General features: G+C 43.8%; 1 protein-coding gene across 3 annotated transcripts in view; it reads right to left on the bottom strand.

Annotated features, from left to right (window-relative positions):
- ESYT2 (extended synaptotagmin 2) overlaps positions 1–24,965 on the bottom strand; it is a 124,347-nt gene that overhangs the window by 16,963 nt on the left and 82,419 nt on the right. For 2 of the 3 annotated variants that reach the window (XM_044293472.1, XM_044293471.1), the window contains exons 9-14: positions 23,000–23,176; positions 19,524–19,606; positions 15,303–15,351; positions 14,091–14,180; positions 12,875–12,970; positions 5,327–5,389 (exon numbers count right to left, since the gene is read on the bottom strand). In XM_044293472.1, coding sequence (XP_044149407.1) covers positions 5,327–5,389; positions 12,875–12,970; positions 14,091–14,180; positions 15,303–15,351; positions 19,524–19,606; positions 23,000–23,176 — 558 coding nt within the window. The remainder of the gene's footprint in view (positions 1–5,326; positions 5,390–12,874; positions 12,971–14,090; positions 14,181–15,302; positions 15,352–19,523; positions 19,607–22,999; positions 23,177–24,965) is intronic. The other variant, XM_044293473.1, reaches the window with a different exon arrangement.

The following is a 24,965-nucleotide window of genomic DNA, read 5'->3' on the forward strand; positions in this document are numbered from 1 at the left end:
AGGTGACACTAAGCAGAAAAGTGTGAGCTCCTCCCTCCAGCTATACCCTTCCTACAGGGACTAAGATAAAACAGTTTCAGCTTCGTGTCCGTAGGAGGCAGACTTCCCTGCTTTGCAGGTCTGCAGATTTTTTCCTTTTTCCTCTTTTCTTCTAGCGGTATTACAGGCAGCCCTAGCTGCCTGCACTCCCACCCAGGAGACGGGAGACCAGGGGGTCCCCAAGCCTGCTACCCCTTCCTGGTCTTCATAAGACGAGGAGGACCAGAGGTTCCTAAAGCCTCTGCATCCTGCCAGCCTTCGGGTCACCACAGCCGCCCACAAGTCCCCTCTGCTTCTGGCTGGAACCGGGGGGCAGAACACGTCAGACGGGTAAGTATTCCTGGCTCCAACCCCCCTATCCTTCTTCTCAGGTGAAGGGTAGCCCTCTGTGCTTGCCAAACTTCTTTCTGTAGCCCCCCCCCCCCCCCCCACCCAGGAAGCCCACACCCCCACCTGTTTCTCTCTCCTCTGCCAGGGCCACGTGTGAATTGAGGCCCCGGCTTCTACTGCAGCCTACTTCAGATCCGCTCACCACGGGTACTTCTCACCCGGCCGGGGCTCCTCACGGCAGCACCGCTATACAGGGAGTGAGAAGGAGAGACCTCCAGTGGGTGCGTAAGAGCTCCTTCTAATTATTGAGATTTATTCGTTTGGCCATTGTGGAAGCGTACCGCATCAGTGACCGGGCTCCACCCTTCCGGGTTACTGCTTATTCGGCTCGGGCAGTGGTGGCCTCTTGGGCAGTACATCATGGGGCTTCGGCCCTTCAGGTGTGCACACCTTTTCAAATTTTACAGAGTGCACACTTTGCATCCTCTGACGCTTCTCTGGGGCGTACAGTTTTGCAGACGGCAGTTCTCTGATTGGCCGGATGGCTTCTTTGTTTATGACACACCCCTGGGACTGCTCTGTAATGTCCTAAGGTCAAGCCTGTGTCCCCCAATGATACGGATGAGAAATATAGATTTTTGTACTTATCGTAAAATCTGTTTCTCTTCTGTTCATTGGGGGACACAGCTCCCACCCATTCTCTCGGGCTACAGGCCTCGTTGTGGCCTTGCGTGATTCTGGGTTTGTACATTGTTTGGTTTTACTGTTTTAGCTTAGTCCCTGTAGGATGAGAATAGCTGGAGGAGGAACTTACACTTTTGAGCTTAGTGTCGCCTCCTAGTGGCAACGGCTATATCCAAGGTCAAGCCTGTGTCCCCCAATGAACGGAAGAGAAACAGATTTTACATTAAGTACTAAAATATAGTTATTACATCAGGAATGGTATGTAGAATGATGTGGAGATAAAACTGTGCTGATATAGAGAAGGTAATCAAAATGGGGCTTTTAAAAGGGGAATTCCAATCCTTAATGGATTCCTTCAGATTAGACCACCACCAATTTCAGAACCAAGGAGCCAGAGTGCTCACAAATGTTTTCATTGGAAACCTGACCGAACACGTTTAGCTGTCTGATCTGCCTAAAGACTGAATAGAAAAAAAGTTTATCTGCATTTTTTAGTGTGCAGAGTTTTAAACTACATTCTGGTGAACCTTGCTGACTAATGAGTTCTGTGCAGGGTGCATCGGAGTTTCCACTGTACAAGTGATTAAACTTTGACAGAGTCACAGACAGATGGGAATAGAGTCTAAAGGCCCCATTGTTGGCCAATTTTGCCAGGTTTTGCTAACAGTCTAATGTGTGTGGGGAGGTCCCAACTTTCACTCAATAGATGTCGGGGAGAGAAGGATAAGGCAAAGTGAATATTTTCGCCCGATCCTTTACTTCTCCTTTGAGTTAAGCCACCAGAAGTGTCCAGCTGTAGCGTTCTCCTCTATCCCCCATTGAATACATGTTCAGCCGACAGCTATTGAATAAGTATGGCTGCCTTAAAGTAAACCTGCAACATTGAATATGGTGTTTGAGCTGAGGGCAGCATGTTACAGAGCAGGAAGAGCTGAGCAAATTGATATTTTTATAGAAAAACATTCAGCATAAGTTGCAAATTATTAATTAAAATTCCTGATCAATCTGTGTTTTGACATCAAGGTAGTCCTATCAGTGATTGCCAGCCTTCCCTCTATGAGGAGGAGGTCCTATCAGTGAGTGACAGCCTTCCCTCTATGAGGAGGTGGTCCTATAAGTAAGTGACAGCCTTCCCTCTATGAGGAGGTGGTCCTATAAGTGAGTGACAGCCTTCCCTCTATGAGGAGGTGGTCCTATAAGTGAGTGACAGCCTTCCCTCTATGAGGAGGGGGTCCTATCAGTGAGTGACAGCCTTCCCTCTATGAGGAGGTGGTCCTATCAGTAAGTGACAGCCTTGCCTCTATGAGGAGGAGGTCCTATCAGTGAGTGACAGCCTTCCCTCTATGAGGAGGGGGTCCTATCAGTGATTGACAGCCTTCCCTCTATGAGGAGGAGGTCCTATCAGTGACCGACAGCCTTCCCTCTATGAGGAGGAGGTCCTATCAGTGATTGACAGCATTCCCTCTATGAGGAGGTCCTATCAGTGAGTGACTGACTTCCTCCATGAGGAGGAGGTCCTATCAGTGGCTGAAAGTCTTCCCTCTAGGAGGAGGAGGTCCTATCAGTGATTGACAGTCTTCCCTCTATGAGGAGGAGGTCCTATCAGTGACTGACAGCCTTCTCCCTATAAGGAGACGGTCCTATCAGTAAGTGACAGCCTTCCCTTATAGAGGGAAGGCTGTCAATCACTGATAGGACCCCCTCCTCATAGAGGGGAGGCTGTCACTCACTTATAGGACCACCTCCTCATAGAGGGAAGGCTGTCACTCACCGATAGGACCGCCTTCTTGACTACAAAGCCCTGAATGAGCAGGTATTTAAATGAATAAAATACAAAGTATACTGACTCTTCCCACAAAACTATAGATCAGTCTGCTCAGCTCTTCCTGCTCTATAACATGCTTCTGGCAGATTACTTCGCATTTTGTATGGTGACAGGATCCCTTTAACGCTGCCTATACCCACTGGACTGTTCATATGAACAATTCCACATTACAGCCAATTACAAATAGTTTGTACAAAGTGGTCAAATTCGGCTTGCCATGTCATACACTTTCAGCTGACCATGGACAAAATTGTTCAACCTGACGGATTAAAATTTTAGGCAAACTGCCATCGCGAAAGTTTAATTTTTAAATGTCAGTGGCCCAAATGGCTAAAACTGGTCAAATTCAGCAGATCTCGCTTATGGGCCCCTCTAAAGAAAAACCTTTGTTTTGATTGTTTTATGAGAGATTGCCAGTGAAATCTATAAGCTACCCCATAGGGGTTCAAAGAGGACCTGTCTGGGGAATTCTGCTGTAGGAATTCTATCTGAGAGCAGGGTATGATAGTGGGAGGGACACTGAGCTCTGTGAGGGATAGGTTTATATGATTTATAGCAGGATTTCTTAGTAAGACCAGATTCCAATGGCTGTATTAAAAATCCTCCATGTGGCAGCAGTGAGATCCGCCTTTCTATGTAGTACACTGAACTGGTGACCACCACAAACAAGTATCTCCAGATCTTTGCTCCATGCCATAGGGACCAAGGTAGTGCATTCCCTGAGTCTATCCACAAGGAATCTCGATCTGTGCAGAAAAATGCAGACGTGCATAGAACCATTTTCTTGTATGGGTCCATATGCACAATAGATGTGAATGAAAAATGTGGCTGCCTGAATCAGGCCTGAAAGCAAAGTACATCCTGACAGGACTCCTAGGTGAGACAGTAAGAGTCCTGCTGACTCTTGCCCCACACAATGATTAATAGATCTCCCTGTATCAGTGTATACACACTGTGTGTGGGAGGGGTAATCAGGACTCTCACTTTCTTTCCTAGGAGTCCTGTAGGACTTACTCTCCTTCTCTAAATCATATGAACCCCTATATATCAGAGCTCAGCTTCATTCACTCTACCATACCAAGCTTTCAGATAGAGCAGCAGAAAGCACTTTTAAGGTATCTATACGTCTTGAAATCAGTGGTGGTCTGAGACCAGCGGGGTGATGTTCTGACATGGACTGTCAGCAATTTGAGGATTTCCACTTTAAGGGTATGGTGATTTTTGCTTCAGTTTTGGTGAATAATGATGTGCTCTGTGTAGTGTAATCGTCATACATGCTGTGTTATTACAACCAATATAAGGCAAGTGGAATCATACTGCAGCATATGGGGGTAGCTGTGCCAAAATATTAGGACATTTCCTTATGGTCCGTTGCCTAACATACTGACGACCGCCAATTTACTCCCACTGCAAGAAGGACCCAAACACAGACTTGGGACGCTGCAGGGACCTCAGATTCCCTGCAGCCCCTTAGCAGGCCACAGATTGCCGACATCTGAGAGTAAGAGCCAAACGGTTATTTCTTTATTGCAGGAAGAATTTAGCTACTGACATATCTGGGTGCTGTGATATTTTATCAAAAAACCCTCCTATTTCTTACTTTTTTTTTTAAAAGGGAATCTGTCAGCACATACCTGTAAATGAAGCTAGCCCAATTTGTAGATGTGCCGACAGATTCCCTTTAACAGCTCCAGTACATTGTGAAAAGATGAGACCTGTGAATGAAGCCATCTGTTAACCGAGTTAACTCTTAAAGTGGCGGAGGCCTGCTCATGGGTCCATTCATTTTGCCTCGTGTTGCATGCCGTAGCAGCTCTATCCTGTATCTGACGCATGCCCTTTATGGGGAGCCTTGTCCATGCACTGGAGTAACAATACATGTCTCATAAATGTAATGACATGCTCCCCATAACTCTTATCTCCTGTCATGGGCAAAGGTCTAAGCAGGTTAATATCATAGCATTAGGAAACTATCACCTACTCATAGAGGTGGCAGCTGCTCCGTATGGTGCGCCAATGTCCAATCAATTCACGAGGAACTGACAGCAGCATTCAAGCATGTGGCAGCCACTGAAAAGTCAGTCTGTCTGTTCATTGTTAAAGAGGACCCCTAACCTGTTGAAATCCAGCATGTCTGATCCCCCCCCCCCCCCAACATCTGCTAGCAGGATAGAGACGGGATACCCCATACACATTAAATGGTCAACCGATCCCTCCAAAATGGTCAGGTTCTGCCAACATTCCTCTACTGGCCACTTTTTTTACATGTGATCTGGTTTTGTGCCTTGACCACTGTGAGTGGGTGATAGCACACCTGGCATACTCATGCCCACTTGCCTGTCACTTTATGGGAACGGCTATGCACCCTTTATATATAGAATCCCATTAAACATAAACTGCTTTGAATTAGCCTTTAAAGGTCCAAAGGGTGTAACTGGATTGTTTTACCTTTTTAGCTTTGTCAACAGCAGACTTCTTCATGCCATCCCGGTTAAGGTCTAATGGATTATTCTTATAATGGGAAAAATGAACACACGCAGGGTTAATAAACCAAGCTATGGAGGATTAACCACAGGACGACACAAACTGAATCGAGGAAGGTTCATATTGACACAAGACATAACATGGACAACATGGACAATAGGGGAAGAGACTAAAGGCACCATCGCATGTCCGGTCACTGTGAAGTGAACACAAAAATGGTTACCGTAACACCAAATCTAATATGGCGAAAAGCAGGGACATTTCTATCATAGTAGACAATGCTGGAACCCAATACAATCAGCAGCTCAATATGAATTACTTTCAGGCAGCTCACTATGACAGCACTGGGAGCCTTCACAAGGCCTCAGGCTGTCAAAGTAACCAATCGGAGCCTCACAATTTTGCCTGTGACTCAGTTTGGAGGCTCCCTCTGTCTAACCCAGGCTTGTCCAAAGTGCGGCCCTCCAGCTATTGCAAAACTACAACTCCCAGCATGCCCTAATAGCTGTAAGCTATCCAGGCATGCTGGGAGTTGCAGTTTTGCAACAGCTGGAGGGCTGCACTTTGGACATGCCTGGTCTAACCCCACAGATACTGCGGTCATTACTGACAGAGGCACTTGAGGAATTAAATGATGGCATCAGCATCATCGCCAATCCTGGTCACTGATGATGGATGTCAGCTGTATTATATAGCCACCACCACAATGTACGGCGCAAGTTCAGAACGTGAGCCTGCTCCATACATCCCTTGCACACTAATGCCGTACATGTACGGTATTATGCTTAAGGCCTCATGCACACGACCGTTGTTTGGGTCCGGGTCCGAGCTGCCGTTTTGGCAGCTCGGATGCGGACCCATTCATTTCAACGGGGCCGCAAAAGATGTGGACAGCACCCAGTGTGCTGTCCGCATCCGTGGCTCCGGATCCGTTCCGCGGCCCCGCTAAAAAAATATAACATGTCTTATTCTTGTCCGTGCTTTGCAGACAAGAATAGGCATTTATATTGCCGGCGCCCGTTCCGCAAATTGCGGAAGGCAACACGGGCGCCTTACGTTTTTTGCGGATCCGCGGTTTGCGGACTGCAAAAAACGGCACGGTCGTGTGCATGAGGCCTGAAGGGGTTAAAGGGAATCTTTTGCCAGGAAATTGACTGCTAGACAATGCCTTGTAGGGCTAGTACAGCTGAAAGTAATGATACCCCTCAGTGATCTGTTTCATTCTGGAGACTTCGTATGTAAATGAGTGGTTAAGTGCAGAGAGGGAGGGCCGCTCAGTAATCCCACTCCTGCTTCCTCTTCCAGCTCCTCCCGCTTTGTGAGCGACAGGGTCAGCTTCCTGCATAGTCACCATACCTGGCCATGTCAATCAAGGAGAGAGAGGGGCTGGTAGAGGAAGCAAGGAGGGGAAAGGGTGCACAGAGCGGTTGGGCCTGTTCTTGTTGCACGTAAAGATATAACTGATGACCTATCCCCTAGATAGGTCATCAGTAAATGATCTGACACCCAGGACCCCCGCTGATCAGCTGTTTGAGGAGGCACCAGCACTCCTGTGAACATCTCAGACTTTTCACAGCTTTTCCTAGGCTGTGTGATGACACGTTCCTCGGTCACATGGCCTAGGTGCAGCTCAGCCTCATAGAAGTGAATGGGGCCCGAGTGCGATACCAAACGCCATATACAATGTAAGGCGCTGTGCTTGGTGAGCAGAGAGAAGGCCGCAGCGCTCACAGGAGTGCTGGTGTCTTCTCAAACGGCTTATCGGCGGGGGTTCCGGGTGTTGGACCTCCACCGATCAGATACTGATGACCTATCCTGAGGATAGGTCATCACTTTTAAAATGTTTGAAAACCCTTTTTTTAACTGCACATTTCCATATGGATTAACAGTACTTTTTTTCCAAAATGAAGCAACTTATCACTAAGTGAGAGGTATCATTACATTCAGCTGAGCTAGTCCCACAAGACATGGTGTCTGACTTACTAGTGAATTTCCTGATGCCAAACTCCTTTTACCTACTGCTCCATTATGTGGAAGTCTGAAGTCATCAGAACTACCACCTTGTACTGCAGGCTTGTGGGGGAGTGGATGTAACAGCGATCAGCCTGCACATGAACTAGTGCATGCATATGCAGGCATGGAATAATAGGTTCTCAGAGATGTACCACTGACAACGAATCTGTATGTGCCCGAAAGAGTGCACCAGAAATCCTTCACTCACATATAATACTGATGATTGCTCCATATACACTGTGTGCTGCTCAACGATCAGCAATGATAAATCTGCTAGTGTAAATGGACCCTAAGGTGACAGCCATACTGGGCAGTTAGTTTAAGGAATTGTAAAATTGTATAGGATGGAGGGCACTCAAATGGCTGGGTATATATAAAAAAGTCCGATATAATATGTAACTTAAGACTTGTTATTTATTGTTAGCATTAAAATTAGTCAACAGGGTCAAGACCACTCAATCTTTCAATAATAGTGGTGTGATGGTCACAAAATGAAATGAATATACTCTGTATAATTCACCACTAGAAAAAATATATTAGGGTGTATAACACATTAAGACATTAAAAAGGGACTTGCTTATGCAGGAGATCAGTCTGCATACAAGTCATAAATAGACGTGCACGGTATGCTAAAACCAGAAATAAAAATCTTGCTGGTGTAAGTTCGTTTGTGTCCCAGGGAAGCAGTCACTTTGCAAAGAGGAGAAAAGGAGAGAAGGAACAGTCTTACCCCGTACAGCTGAATCCGGAAAGCTGTTGCAGAGGGGTACCTGTGTTGGCGATGATCCGGTCCTGTTGTAAAGTTGGTGCGCACGTGGTCCTCGGCGTCCTCGGTGTATTCTTCTTTCGCGGCTTCCAGAGTCTGTATTGTCTTGCTCGTATTCCCGGAAGTGATGATTCCGTGTAACCGGAAGTGACGATCTTTTGTGTCAATCAAATAGGCCGATTTTTTTCTTCTTTCTTTCCAGCGGGTTATGTTCTATTTAGATATTATAGAACGGGTCTCTCTCAATTTATTCACAGTCCATATGCTATCCTTTAGACCAAACGCGTTTCGGTGCACTCTTGCACCTTCATCAGTGGTGGATAGCACTACTGATCTCCTTCCTTTTTATAGGGGAGGGATCATTGGGATATCTGAGTTGGAATAAAACTGCGGAGTGGATACGATATCTTAATGAATCAGTGGGATGTAGAATAATTATATGAAATTAATAACATTATGTCAAAAATTATCAAGTAGTAATATATGGGAACATTTATGTCTAAACCATATTAAAATATAGGAAATATACTATTATGTTATCATAGGGGGAATATTTGGTACATAATTAATGTCAATAAAAATATATAATTAATGTCAATAAAAATATATATATGAATATATAAAGGATTCAATGTAAATATCCAATAAATTTTTTTTATTTTTTTCTTAAATTTTCCAGGGATTCCATAAGAATACAATAAAAATTCAATAAAAAAATTTAATAAAAATTCAATGAAAGATTCAATAAAAAACACAATAAAAGATTCTATAGATTCCTCTTGCTGGTCGAGATAGTCATTGGATATATACATTGATCTCATACTGGTTTCAGATGTGTGGATGGGGAGAGGGGCCCAACAGGGAGAGGCCGTCGAGCTGCTGGTAAACAGCCTGAACTCGACGGACCATCCCCGGAGGGCACCCCCCCCTATAGAAATCCAAATAGTTCTAATTCTGCATTTAGACCAGCCGGGGTGATAGTCTCAAATTCAAAAATCTTGCGAGATTCTGCTCTTGACATGCTTGATATATGGTTTCCCCCTCTCCAAGATTTATTAATTTTTTCCAATGCTATATAAATTAGTCCGGAGGGGTCTTTATTATGATGTGTTTTAAAATGATAAGACAATATGTGATTCTCATAGCCCTTTTTGATGTTACCTATATGTTCGGCTACCCTTTTTTTAAAAAGTCTTTTAGTTCGCCCTACGTATTGTTTGTGGCACGGACATTCCAAAATGTAGATAACATCTGAAGAGTTGCAAGACAGACTATCTTTAATTCAATTAAAGATAGTCTGTCTTGCAACTCTTCAGATGTTATCTACATTTTGGAATGTCCGTGCCACAAACAATACGTAGGGCGAACTAAAAGACTTTTTAAAAAAAGGGTAGCCGAACATATAGGTAACATCAAAAAGGGCTATGAGAATCACATATTGTCTTATCATTTTAAAACACATCATAATAAAGACCCCTCCGGACTAATTTATATAGCATTGGAAAAAATTAATAAATCTTGGAGAGGGGGAAACCATATATCAAGCATGTCAAGAGCAGAATCTCGCAAGATTTTTGAATTTGAGACTATCACCCCGGCTGGTCTAAATGCAGAATTAGAACTATTTGGATTTCTATAGGGGGGGGTGCCCTCCGGGGATGGTCCGTCGAGTTCAGGCTGTTTACCAGCAGCTCGACGGCCTCTCCCTGTTGGGCCCCTCTCCCCATCCACACATCTGAAACCAGTATGAGATCAATGTATATATCCAATGACTATCTCGACCAGCAAGAGGAATCTATAGAATCTTTTATTGTGTTTTTTATTGAATCTTTCATTGAATTTTTATTAAATTTTTTTATTGAATTTTTATTGTATTCTTATGGAATCCCTGGAAAATTTAAGAAAAAAATAAAAAAAATTTATTGGATATTTACATTGAATCCTTTATATATTCATATATATATTTTTATTGACATTAATTATATATTTTTATTGACATTAATTATGTACCAAATATTCCCCCTATGATAACATAATAGTATATTTCCTATATTTTAATATGGTTTAGACATAAATGTTCCCATATATTACTACTTGATAATTTTTGACATAATGTTATTAATTTCATATAATTATTCTACATCCCACTGATTCATTAAGATATCGTATCCACTCCGCAGTTTTATTCCAACTCAGATATCCCAATGATCCCTCCCCTATAAAAAGGAAGGAGATCAGTAGTGCTATCCACCACTGATGAAGGTGCAAGAGTGCACCGAAACGCGTTTGGTCTAAAGGATAGCATATGGACTGTGAATAAATTGAGAGAGACCCGTTCTATAATATCTAAATAGAACATAACCCGCTGGAAAGAAAGAAGAAAAAAATCGGCCTATTTGATTGACACAAAAGATCGTCACTTCCGGTTACACGGAATCATCACTTCCGGGAATACGAGCAAGACAATACAGACTCTGGAAGCCGTGAAAGAAGAATACACCGAGGACGCCGAGGACCACGTGCGCACCAACTTTACAACAGGACCGGATCATCGCCAACACAGGTACCCCTCTGCAACAGCTTTCCGGATTCAGCTGTACGGGGTAAGACTGTTCCTTCTCTCCTTTTCTCCTCTTTGCAAAGTGACTGCTTCCCTGGGACACAAACGAACTTACACCAGCAAGATTTTTATTTCTGGTTTTAGCATACCGTGCACGTCTATTTATGACTTGTATGCAGACTGATCTCCTGCATAAGCAAGTCCCTTTTTAATGTCTTAATGTGTTATACACCCTAATATATTTTTTCTAGTGGTGAATTATACAGAGTATATTCATTTCATTTTGTGACCATCACACCACTATTATTGAAAGATTGAGTGGTCTTGACCCTGTTGACTAATTTTAATGCTAACAATAAATAACAAGTCTTAAGTTACATATTATATCAGACTTTTTTATATATACCCAGCCATTTGAGTGCCCTCCATCCTATACAATTTTACAATATATCAAATTTTGGCATTAGGTACTGCCAATTTTGGAGAGAGCACCAATCCGTGTTTTTATTATCAGTAAAGCCTCTGTAATTTCTCCCTAGTTTAAGGAATTGCCTTATGAGCATTTCTCATAAAAGTAGTTCTAGATCTTAAAGGGCGTCTGTCGGCAGATCTGTCCCTATGACACTGGCTGACCTGTTACATGTGCACTTGGCAGCTGAAGGCATCTGTGTTGGTCCCATGGTAATATGTGTCCGCTTTGCTGAGAAAAATTATGTTTTTAATATATGCAAATGAGCCTCTAGGAGCAACGGGGGCGTTACCATTACACCTAGAGGCTCTGCTCTCTCTGCAACTGCAGCGCTCTCTGCATTTTGATTGACAGGGCCAGGTGTGATGACATTTAGACTGCCTGGCCCTGTCTAAGTGCAGAGGATGCGGCAGTTGCAGAGAGAGCGGAGCCTCTAGGTCTAAAGGTAATGCCCCCGTTGCTCCTAGAGACTCATTTGTATATATTAAAAACTGCATTTTTCTCAGCAATGCGGGCACCTATGAACATGGGACCAACACAGATGTCTTCAGCTGCCAAGCGCACATGTAACAGGTCAGCCAGTGTCATAGCTACAGATCCGCTGACAGATGCCCTTTAAATTGGAATTCCTTGCTTTCGTCCTTTTCTCACAACGTATACCCAGATATATAGTTTTACTTTTCCCCAAGGTGGAATTTCTACTGCTACATAACTTGGCCTGGAGCGTAAATCTATTTTCCTAAGACAGATCACAAAACTGGAAAGTCTTACATCCAAATTAGAAGAAAACAACATAAACGGACGATCGCTTAGTCTCACTGATGTTTGACATGGATCGTGCTGAGGACATGCTGAAAAACATGCACTGTACACACATGCATGTCTATTGCAGCACTCAGCTGCCGCCACCAGGAAACTCACAAATAACGCTCTAGATAGGGAGGAGGTGTTCTCACAAAAGATCAGTCCAGAACCTTTCCTTTCTTTTAAGTTGCCACACCCCAAATTCCCCTGGTAGATACTCTTGGAAGATGAGAACGAAGCAAGGAAGCAAAGAAGGACCAAAGCAAAGCAAAACATAATAACAGTAATGATACAATGAGCAAACACACAATGGAAAAAAACATGAAGACAGCAGAACTGGAACAAATTACACCCGCCTGAATGGAAAAAGCTGTGAATGGTACCCAAAGGGTTAATAATTAACTTAAGATAGGGAATTAAATGTGATGATTGAATGTTTGTGAGGAAGAAACACAGAAAAGTGAAGGGGAAATTAAATTCAAACATAATGGCACTGTCTTATACGTCAAGCCTTTCGCAGGGTTGTCAGAGGACAGGCTCTGGAACAGACTCAAGCTCAGTATCAGTCACCCAGGTTGGCACGATGATTTGTATGGGTGACGTCTGCTTCATAAAGTGGAAATAACCTCTTGACTCTTGCTATTCTAGACGAGTTTCACCTTAGAACTTTTTTCTTTTGCCAATATTTTCTATCTAATGCCTCTTTTTTTTTTTTGCCAGGGCAGGAGACATCTACTTTGACCCTGGCGGGCGCACTTATAGACCTTGTGCCTCTTTACTCCTTTAACCTTTTCCAGATAAAACCATGGGATATATTCTCAGCTGAATCTAAGGAAGGAATAGTTTAAGAATGGAGAGAAGTAGGTGACAACCCAATACCTAGACACAGATGGTACTTACAGGCAAATTTCTGGCTGAATCCAGGTACAGTATAAGCAGAGCCGCAGAGAGGCCATCGTCTGCCTGGTCCTTGTCAGCTTTAATGCTGGTCAGGACCTACATTAAGAAAATCATAGATCAGAAACCCTTTTTTACATTCTAATCGCTCATCTACATTAACAAAGGTGAAAATGTGCATGCCTGGCAAGAATCATGCCTGGTCACTATTCTAAGGGCTCATACACACTCATTGGCACAGAGCCTATATGGCTCCTTTAATACAGAACCTTACGGCCTTCATGAACTGCCATATAGGTTTTGTCAGTTTAGTGGATGGAGACCTTCTACCATAGTAGCAATGCTTCCAGTGAAGAATACCTCCATACATAAGGAGTCTGATGGAGCTGTCAGGTTTGTATGGAATCCAAAATAAGGAGGCATAAGGAGATAAAGTTAAGATCTCACACATCTCTAAATGGAAACCCTACTAAAGTGAACCTGCCACCATGAAATGCAGAGCAAGCAGGCAGCATGTTATAGAGCAGCAGGAGCTGAGCAAATTGGTATAGAATTTAGTCAAACTTAATTTATTCATTTAAATCTCTTTTTTTCTGAGCTTAGGAGTCCAGTGGGCGGTACGAGTGCATACACAGTTAGCGGTCTCAATCACTAAGTGTGACCTCCCACTGGACTCCTAAGCATAGAAGGAGCAGAGATTTAAATGAATAAAATAAAATTCATACCAAATTTTTCCCCACGAAATGACTTATTCATCTGCTCAGCTCCTCTTGCCCTATAACATGCTGAATGTAGATTAAACTCCATGTCATGGTGACAGGTGCCCTTTAAGGCTCGGCACAGGTCCACTTTGAAGGACCTGTACCGAGGGGGTGTAGACTATGTCAAAATCCGCTGCGTATCCCACAGCAGAAACTGCTACGGTTTCTGCCTTGGGTTTTCATTCTGAATTGTGCAGTGCAGCTCTTGATTTAGCTCCATTGAATGGAAAAACCACACAGTAAAAATCATCGGTCACATGAACTGCAGCGCGGCCTCTCACTGAATACAATGGCATTGTTTATACCACCAAATTCATGCCAAAAAAGAAATAAAAAAGTCATTTGAACCTACCCCTAAGTGCAAGAGCTTTTGTAGGAGATTAAAAAAAATAAAAAAAGTGGTTTTTTTGGCTCTTCCTCATCCATATCTAGAGGTACGTCTGGTACTGTGTACTTACCTTGTCCAGGTTCTCGGTGGTGGACTTTGGAGAAAGCCACTCAAGCTTTAAATGAAGTCTGCCAGAAGTTGCTTCATCAAGTGTGAACCACTATAAAAACATAAACCAATAGACTCACAGCTCTGTGGCTTATTTCATTATTAGGCCTCATGCACACGACCGTTGTTTTGTATTTGCGGCTTGGATGCGGACCCATTCACTTCAACGGGGACGCAAAAGATGTGGAGAGCACTCCATGTGCTTTCTGCATCCATTGCTCCGTTCCGTGGTTCGTCCAAAAAAATATAACCTGTCCTATTCTTGTCCGTTTTGTGGACAAGAATAGCCAGTTATATCAATGGCTGTCCGTGCCGTCCCGAAAATTGCGTAACGCACACGGACGCCATCCGTGATTTGCGGACCGCAAAACACACAACGGTTGTGTGCATGAGGCCTTATACAGAGTCTGTTCACAAATTATATTCAAACGGAGTAGGGCTGCATCTTTAGCCTCTGTCAGTTGATATTTTTTTTAAGTTAGCATGAGGTCAATATAAGATAATGAAAAACTCATACCCGATGATCATTTTATTCATACATTTCCAGGAGGAAAGGTACAAAACAGTTCTCAGAAAAATGCCCTAGAATTGTTATGTATTGAGTGAAACGCTGATTCCTGAAATGTGCACAGATCAGGCATTGATCAAGTACTGATCTGGTTAGTACAATATTAAAGCATAACTACGCTGCACGTGAAAAGGAAATGCTTTATCGTCACATCTCCTGGGCTTCGTATGAAAAAAATAAAATAAATTCACTGCACTGCTTTCAGTGCTGCAGACTAAGGGCTCATTCACAATACCGTATCCGTTTTCGCCAAACTGCAAATAGCGGGTCTGCAAAAAAAACGCGGATACTGGCCGTGTGCGTTCTGCATTTTGTGGATCTGAAGGTCCTGCCCTATGATAGAAATGCATATTCTTGTCTGCAAAGCGGACAAGAATAGGACATGGTCTATCTGTTTTGTGGGGCCAGGGAACAGAAGCACGGATGCAGACAGCGCACGATGTGCTGTCCACATCTTTTGCGGCCCCATTGAAATGAATAGGTCCGCATCCGATCTGCAAAAATGCGGAAAGAAACATACGGTCGTGTGAACGTGCCCTAACGCTATGGTAGATGGTGCAAGGCATATATACATACACCCACTGAATACACCACATGGTTACTTACCTCATCTACCACTCGTTCCTTCTCTACTTCAGTCAGATTGATCACAAGGCTGCAAGAAACCAGAAGTGTTAAATATCTTGAATGAGGAGATTATATATTTTTAACTGTTGAAATTTACCACACGCATTGGTCCACTGTTCTCTGCAACGTGAACCACAGGGGCAGGTTTTACATTCTTAGCAACACTGGGTCGATGAATAAATAGCTGCCTCCAGAGGTTCTCATTAAAATATTACAAACTCGCCAATTGAGGAGTCACAAGCCATTATTTAACAAAGTGCCCCCAAGGGCATTGAAAGAGTTCCCTCCGTATTAGCAGGAAGCTCATTGAGAACCGTAGCCCATAACTGGAAATAACCAACCAGGGTCCGGGCACACGTGGTAGATCCAGTGCGGAAAAATCTGCGGCAGATCCGCAAACGGTGCAGATTTTGTTACAGAAATGCCGCCGTTTGGTGCCGATTTCACTCGTTGTGAAGGGTGAAATCAGATCAGTGGGAGATATTCATAGCATACATTGATAAGCTGCGAATTTAAAATGCTCATGGCATGTCCAGCGATGGGCAGAAACTGTTGTGGAGTGTGTGAATAAGATTTTTAAAAGCGGATCCAGTTCACTGCTATTCTAATCACTGTGGATTCTCTGCATGCGAATCAGTTGCAGAAAATCCACAGCATATACACTGTGTGTGACCGTACCTTTAATCTGTCTGAATGAATTATTACATGTTTCTTGAAAAACGTACCACCGAATTATGAGGAGATTCCAAAAGATCAGGGATCCCTGGAATACCGATGCCTCCCATACTTGGCAGACTAGATTCTCCTTTTCAAAAATCTGTCCCCTCTACAGGGCCGCACACAACACCCTATGACAACGGCTGCTTTCTTGAGGATTGTCCGTTTTTCTCTCGTCCTGACCACTTCCTGCTTGTCGTTACTTTACTGTTCATACAGATGGTTCGATGTTACACTCAGCAGAATTGCTTCCACGTTTGACCATTTTTGTTTGGCCCTTTGCTGCCACTATTTGTTCCTCCGTCACCTGATTTGGAGCTGGACTTGAATGTTTCTCAGTCATTGATGATTAACATACGGTAATTATTGTAGCATTTAAAGAGGAGCCGTCACCCCCTCCTGACATGTCTGTTTTAGTAACTACTTGCATTCCCCATGTAATTACTATTCTGGAACATCTATTCCTATGACAATATTTTGTACTATTCTTTTATTATTCCTGCTAGAAGTTATAAATGAATTGGCAGCAGCCTGCAGTGAAGGTGCAGCTAGGTATTACCAGTTGGGGGCCGAGGATGTCCCTACACAGTCCTATACTGACAGCACTGATTGGATAGTGTCAGACTGTGCAGGGACCCCCCCAACTGGTAACACCCAGAATAGGGCTGCAGTAAACAATCATTTTAGTAATCTGTCCCTCCTTGTGCCATCAGCTCCCCCCCTTGTGCCATCATCTCTACCTCCTTGTCCCATCAGCTCAGCCACCATTGTGCCACCAGCTCTCCTCCCCCCACTGTGCCACCAGCTCTCCCCCCCCCACTGTGCCACAAGCTCTCCCCCCCCCCACTGTGCCACAAGCTCTCCCCCCCCCCCACTGTGCCACAAGCTCTCCCCCCCCCCACTGTGCCACAAGCTCTCCCCCCCCCCACTGTGCCACAAGCTCTCCCCCCCACTGTGCCACCATCTCCCCCCCCCACTGTGCCACCATCTCCCCCCCCACTGTGCCACCAGCTCCCCCCCCACTGTGCCACCAGCTCCCCCCCCACCACTGTGCCACCAGCTCCCCCCCCCACCACTGTGCCACCAGCTCCCCCCCCCACCACTGTGCCACCAGCTCCCCCCCCCACCACTGTGCCACCAGCTCCCCCCCCACCACTGTGCCACCAGCTCCCCCCCACCACTGTGCCACCAGCTCCCCCCCCACCACTGTGCCACCAGATCCCCCCCCCACTGTGCCACCAGCTCCCCCCCCACCACTGTGCCACCAGCTCCCCCCCCACCACTGTGCCACCAGCTCCCCCCCCACCACTGTGCCACCAGCTCCCCCCCCACCACTGTGCCACCAGCTCCCCCCCCACTGTGCCACCAGCTCCCCCCCCCACTGTGCCACCAGCTCCCCCCCCCACTGTGCCACCAGCTCCCCCCCCCACTGTGCCACCAGCTCCCCCCCCCACTGTGCCACCAGCTCCCCCCCCCACTGTGCCACCAGCTCCCCCCCCCACTGTGCCACCAGCTCCCCCCCCCCACTGTGCCACCAGCTCCCCCCCCCACTGTGCCACCAGCTCCCCCCCCACTGTGCCACCAGCTCCCCCCCCCCCACTGTGCCACCAGCTCCCCCCCCCCACTGTGCCACCAGCTCCCCCCCCCCCCACTGTGCCACCAGCTCCCCCCCCCCCCCCCACTGTGCCACCAGCTCCCCCCCCCCACTGTGCCACCAGCTCCCCCCCCCCCACTGTGCCACCAGCTCCCCCCCCCCCCACTGTGCCACCAGCTCCCCCCCCACTGTGCCACCAGCTCTCCCCGCATTGTGCCACCAGCTCTTCCCCCAAGCTCCCCCCATTGTGCCATAGTCTCTGCTGGCCTGCTCCTCCCGACACCCGGATTGCACAGCGTCATTGGTCGCTATGACGCTGTGCACTCCGGGCGCCCGGCCTTAGTCGCACCCCCACCCCCTCGGTTTTACCAACTTACCTTTCCAGTAGGGGCGCTGACGACACTATTGTTCCGCGCTGCTCTGTCCCTGACGTCACACAACGCGTCAGGTCACGGCGTACGTCAGGTCAGTGCAGCGCTGGACCATGGACATGCTGTGAAGTGTCCGGAGGCCCCCTGCTGGAAAGGTGAGTATTCGAAGCGCAGTGGGAGACCACGGAGCGGGAGTAATAGCAAGTGCTTCACTCCCGCTCCGTGGTCACATGACACAAACAAATCTTTGATGCAAAAAATATGCATCAAGGAATTTTTTTGTGTTGAATTACTCGATTTAATTGAGTAATTGTTTCAGCCCTAACCCAGAAGCTAACTTATTGCTAACGGCTAGTAATTCACTCATAAAATTGTAGAGGGAAAAATAAAGGAATGGCAATTGTTCAAGAAATGTTATTACATGGTGAATGTGAAAACCTAAAAGTAATCAAAACCACACATAGATAAATACAAAAACAACATCTTTATTAGTCAATACAACAATGAGTAAAAAATGCAGGGAGTGTTGAATAGTAGAAAAACAGGCAAACCCCAAAGCAGAGGTAATATGTGGTAATAAATATTTCATAGGTATATGCGCACGTTGGCTCTCCCCAAACTGGTTGGTATTCATTATTACAGGTATTTTGCCTCTTGTATTTATGCTCAGGGTGTGGTTGGTTGTCGGCCATGCCACCACATATACCCTGCTATATCCAGTTTTTCCCACAGTGAATTTTGCTGTTCACATCGAGTTGCAAAGGGAAATTTTTTCCTGGGAAAAGGGATGATCCATTTATGTGGTAGATGATTTAGGTTTATTGTCACCCCACTATCAATACCTGGTATCCCCCACACCACTGTTATTGTATTTTATCTCATTGATCAGTACTTTCTGTGTTGGATTAACTGGTGATACAATATGTCTCAAGTCACGATTATACCTATGAAATATTTATTACCACATATTACCTCCGCTTTGGGGTTTGCCTGTTTTCTCTACTATTCAACACTCCCTGGATTTTTTTCTCATTGTTGTATTGACTAATAAAGATGTTATTTTTGTATTTATCTATGTGTACTTTTAGGTTTTCTGATATGATCCCACACATATTTTGTTATATTGTGTATCTATGGATAATACATGGTGAATGTCAAAAGCCCAGTTCAGATTGTTGTTTTAAATTATTTTTCAATACGCAGACATGCATACAGTAGGAATTATCCAAAGTCTTGCGGGACTTCAGGCGAAATTAACTGGCTCCACAAAACCAACACATTTTAATGCTGTACGGATACAACAATAAAATGTAAGTATTTGAACAAATCGACTTCAAATCTTAGATCAAGCCTACTTACAGGTCCAAAAAGCACAAAAGACTCCCCCCTATCAGACCTGATATGTGCACATGTATGATGCATTTTTTTTAGTTTTAGTTTTTTTATATCGAACATCTCAACAGTGATAAATACAGAGGGATATATAGCAGAAGTAAAGAAGTTAATTTAGATACTCACTTTCCCAAGAAATCATCTTTATCAGTATCCTCATCAAAGAGTTCTATCTCAAGTTCAGAGCCTGGGTGCTCATAAATTAAAGCCTGTAAACAGGAAATGGTGAAAAAATTATAAAACAAAACAATGAAAGTAATATACTGTAAGTATAAGAATACAAAAGTAATACAATAAAATACAAAAATACAAAAATAATACAGCTGTTCTTCCTAATATTTTTTGGGGACAGATAGTTGCAGCGAGTCACCCCTTATTGAGGTCCAGGTCTCATGCAGAATACAAGTACAGACAGACTCTTTCTTGCCCTATTTTGCCTTTTTTGTGTCTATTACTCCCATAGTCATAGCCCTATGTTTATTGGGTGAACATAAAAGGGAAGGAGCTGCTATACGGAGACAGGAGCGTTACATCACAGCCAGTAATGCAAGCTCCTTACGTTTCAACGAAAGGCACAGCTTGAAAGATATGGATAGAGATATGGGACATATATACAGGGTTCATATTAACCCCTTAAGGACCCAGCCATTTTTCACCTTAAGGACCAGGCCATTTTTAGCAAATCTGACATGTGTCACTTTTATGTGGTAATAACTTTAAAACGCTTTTACTTATCCAGGCCATTCTGAGTTTTTTTGTCACATATGGTACTTCATGACAGTGGAAAAAGTGAGTCCAAAAATTTATTTTTTAATTTATTTAAAAAAATACCAAATTCACCACAAATTTGGCAAAATTTGCAAATTTAAATTTCTCTACTTTTATAATAGAACGTAATAACTTCAAAAATATGTATTACTTTACATTTCCCATATGTCTACTTCATGTTTGGATTATTTTGTGAATGCCATTTTATTTTTTGGGGACGTTACAAGGCTTAGAGTTTTAGAAGCAAATCTTGAAATTTTTCGGAAAATTTCCAAAACCCACTTTTTAATGACCAGTTCAGGTCTGAAGTCACTTTGTGAGTGGTTTCTATTATGTAAGCCTCACAAACTACACCTCTCAAGGTATTCAAAACTGATTTTACAAACTTTGTTAACCCCTTAGGTGTTCCACAAGAATTAATGGAAAATGGAGAGGACATTTCAGAATTTCACTTTTTTGGCACATTTTCAATTTTAAACAATTTTTTTTAACTAACAAAGCAAGGATTAACAGTCAAACAAAACTCAATATTTATTGCCCTGATTCTGTAGTTTACAGAAACACCCCATATGTGATCGTAAACTGCTGTACGGGCAAATGGCAGGGCGCAGAAGGAAAAGAAAGCCATATGGTTTTTGGAAGGCAGATTTCACTGGGATAATTTTAAGCTGCCATGTCACATTTGAAGCCCCCCTAGAGTAGAAACTCCAAAAAAATGACCCCATTTTGGAAACTAAGAGATAAGGTGGCAGTTTTGTTAGTACTATTTTAGGGTACATATGATTTTTAGTTGCTCTATATTACACTTTTTGTGAGGCAGGGTAACAAAAAAAATAGCTGTTTTAGAACAGTTTTTATTTTTTGTCATTTACAATGTTTATCTGACAGGTTAGATCATGTGGTATTTTTATAGAGCAGGTTGTTACGGACGTGACAATACCAAAAATGATTTTTTTGTTGTTTGTTTCAGTTTTACATAATAAAGCATTTAAAAAAAAAAAAAGATTTTTTTAGTTTCTCCATATTCTGACAGCCATAGTTTATTTTTTTGGGCAACTGTCTTATGTAGGGGCTCATTTTTTTCAGTATGAGATGACTGATTGGCACTATTTTAGGGTGCAAATGGCTTTTTTGACACTTTTTATTTTTTACTTTTTTATTTTTTTATTTTTTACTGTGTTAATCTGAGGGTATTTTTATAGAGCAGGTTGTTACAGACGCGGTAATACCTAATATCTATACTTTTTTTAAATTTATTTACACAATAAGCATAAAAAAAAAATCATGTTTTAGTGTCTTCATATTCTAAATGCCATAGTTATTTTTTATCTCATTTTTTGCGGGATGAGATGACGGTTTGATTGGCACTATTATGGGTTTAGTATGACTTATTGATCGCTTGCTAGTACACTTTTTACGATGCAAGGTGACCCAAAAATGGCTTTTGGTTTTTTTTTCTCAATTTTTTACGGTGTTCATCTGAGGGGTAAGGTCATGTGGTATTTTTATAGAGCAGGTTGTTACGGACGCAAAGATACCGAATATGTCTATTTTTTCTTTCTTTTTTACAATTAACACAATAAGAATTTTTTAAACAAAATAAAAAAAATCATGTTTTAGTGTCTCCATAGTCTTTGCTCCATAGTTTTTTTATTTTTTGGGCAATTGTCTTAGGTAGCGGGCTCATTTTTTGTGGGATGAGGCAACGGTTAGATTGGTAATATTTTGGGGTCATACGCCTTTTTGAAAGCTTGGTGTTGCACTTTTAGTGATGTAAGGTGACAAAAAAAATTTTTAACACAGATTTTTTTTTTTTTTTTTTTACGGTGTTCACTTGAGGAGTAACGGTAGGTCATGTGATATTTTTATAGAGCCAGTCGATACAGATGCGTTAATACCTAATATGTCTACTTTTCTTTCCCTCCAATTTTTTTTTTTACTTCATTTTGGGAATAGGGCGTTTTTTTTTACTTAAAACTAAATTTTTTGTAAAAGTTAATTTTTTTAACTTTTTTCACTTTTTTTTTTCTTTTCGGGGACTTAAAAATCTCAGGGTCTGATCCCTGTTTCAATACAGCACAATACATATGTATTGTGCTGTATTGAACTGTCAGCGTCTTACACTGTAAGACACTAACAGTTGCCTAGGAGACCCAGCCCTGGGGCTGGATCTCCTGGGCTTCCGTAGCTGGCAGTCCGAGATGGCTGTTCAAAGCATCGGGGGCTGCCATAGCAACCATCAGGTCCCCGTCACCACAGCACGGGGACTCGATGGGGATGTACAAGCTGCAGCAAACCCCCTATATGCCGCGGTCAACATGACCGTGGCATACAGGGGGGTTAATCCGCCGGCATTTGTGTTTTCACCGATGTTGGCAGATACATCAGGGGCCCAGCTGTCAGCATCAGCCGGGCCCCTGCTGCTGATTGCGGAAGCACTTGTGGGGCAGCGCGTTATCCCTAGAACGAGAATGCTCGTCCTAGTGCGTTAAGTACCTGCAAGTTAGGACAAGCATTCTCGTCCAAGGTCCTGAACGTGTTAAGACTGGTCTTTAAAACTATCGCCTGCAGGTGTCAGATAAGTCACAATTATTATGAAGCTCACACTTGCAGATCCATGTGTCAGAACTGGAATCTACATGTGGTTTCCTGGAGTAGATTACAATAAATGTGCCAGGGCGGCTAAGCCCAGCCCCACACTACTCCTGCCGTGATCACTTTTTAGAAAAAGGTCAGCGGAGCTGAAAACTCCCTAAAATGTAGCAAAATTTAGCTCAGGCAGGGTGTGTGCCTTCACGTGTTCCACCTGCACCGTCACCCCCTGCGGTGCTCACCTCATATACTTCATTCCACTTGGGGTTCAGATTCTCTTTGATGACTTTACTCTGGAACACCTGATTGCCGATCCTGAGGACGCCATAAGGGTCAGACTTCCCCTTCACAAGGCCTTTCATGTACGTGTCCTTCCACATCAAATCCTGGGCTTCTATAAAATGTATCCGCAAAACCCCCTGTGAAACATGAAGCAGAGAATGTGATTGACAGTGACAGGGATGGAGGTAAAGTGTCAGATGAATTCAGGTATCACTTATATTCTCTCGGCCTCTCTATCCATGAAGAGATAATGGACTTCAACAAGGCAACATGTGCATGGAGTCTATATTTTCTGCGCATTCCTGTGGAATCCCTCATCATATGATTTCTCACACTCCAAAAAACATACCGGACGGGGGATTCAATTTTTTAAATGTGCCATCGCAAGAGCTTATTAACAAGGCTGGCAGATTTTCTGTCGGTGAAAAACAGGTCTGCGAAAATCGGATACCTTCCTTGTGCGTACCATTTTATTTGGACCAAAACAGGACAAACAGTTTCTTGAATTGGTCACATGGACCCATGCATGCAACCCTATTTTTTTTTCTGCATCCAATCTGCATTTTTTGTGGATTGGATACAGACCCATTCTTTTCAATGGGGCCTAAAAAAAATTGGGACAACACACCGCGTGGTGTCCGCAGCCGTATGTCCACCCCACAAAAAAATTTATAAAAAAAACCACACATCCTATTCTTGCAGTTTTGACAATGGTGCCCGCAGAAATTCTGGGATGTATCTGGCAGATCTGCAAAATATATACAGTAGTGTGCAATAGGCCTGAGCGGAGGGTCCAATAGTTGAGACTCCCACGATCACAAGAACAAGGGTCCTATACACATGTCCACTGCACCTCCATTCATTCCGGACTGCCGGAGACGGACTGGTAAAATCCTCCACCTGAATAAATTTGAAATTAGAAAAATAAATGTACCAATCCAGCAGAGGTGGCCGTGCTTCACACTATAGGAAAAAGCAATGGCCTATGCTCACTCCCACGGTCCCGGCCACCAGAGAGGCCTGCACCTCTCTAGGGCCATAACCCCTAGATCAAGCCAGCAAAGCAGGCAATATGGACAACCACAATACATTAGTAAGTGCCTTTGTCTACATGATAAAGGCCATTTCCTGAAGTCAGACAACCCCTTTAAAGGTGGTTTTCTGGTTTAGAAACAGGGGGAGATTTATCATAACTGGCATTTCTTAAATCAATCTCCTGTGCACCAGAGTGAGATGTGCCTACTTTATTAAGAGGCAGATGCCTCCTAGGGCTACTTTCACACTGGTGTTTCTGGGTCCGTTTGTGAGATCTGTTCAGGGCTCACTAGCGGTCCAAAACGGATCAGTTTTGCCCCAATGCATTCTGAATAGAAAAGGATCCGCTCAGAATGCATCAGTTTGCCTCCGTTCAGTCATCATTCCGCTCTAGATGCGGCACCAAAACGCTGTAAGTCAATGAGGACGGATCAGTTTTCACTGACACAATGCAAAACGGATCTGCCCTCCATTGACTTTCAATGGAGTTCAAGATGGATCAGTTTTGGCAATGTTAAAGATAATACAAACGGATCCGTCCTGAACGGATGAATGCGGTTGTATTATCGGTGCGGATCCGTCTGTGCAGATCCATGACGGATCCGCACCAAACGCGAGTGTGAAAGTAGCCTAATAAATTAAGCAAATCTCTGGTCCTCCAGGACCAGAAAATCAAATCTCTGCCACCTAGGGGCTGGTGTAGATCTGAGCAACACATTTCTGCCATATTGTGGTGTAAATTATAGTAAATCCAGCGATGACACCACCTCCCGCTAAACCCTGGGTGAGAAAGCACAAAAACCCGCAACTCATGATGGTGCAAACATGGAGTCCGCCATTATTTGCAACTTTTTAGTGCCACTTTTGTTGCGCAAGTCTTAGTAAACCTTC

This window comes from Bufo gargarizans, chromosome 5 (assembly GCF_014858855.1).
Source record: "Bufo gargarizans isolate SCDJY-AF-19 chromosome 5, ASM1485885v1, whole genome shotgun sequence".
Classification (NCBI taxonomy): domain Eukaryota; kingdom Metazoa; phylum Chordata; class Amphibia; order Anura; family Bufonidae; genus Bufo; species Bufo gargarizans.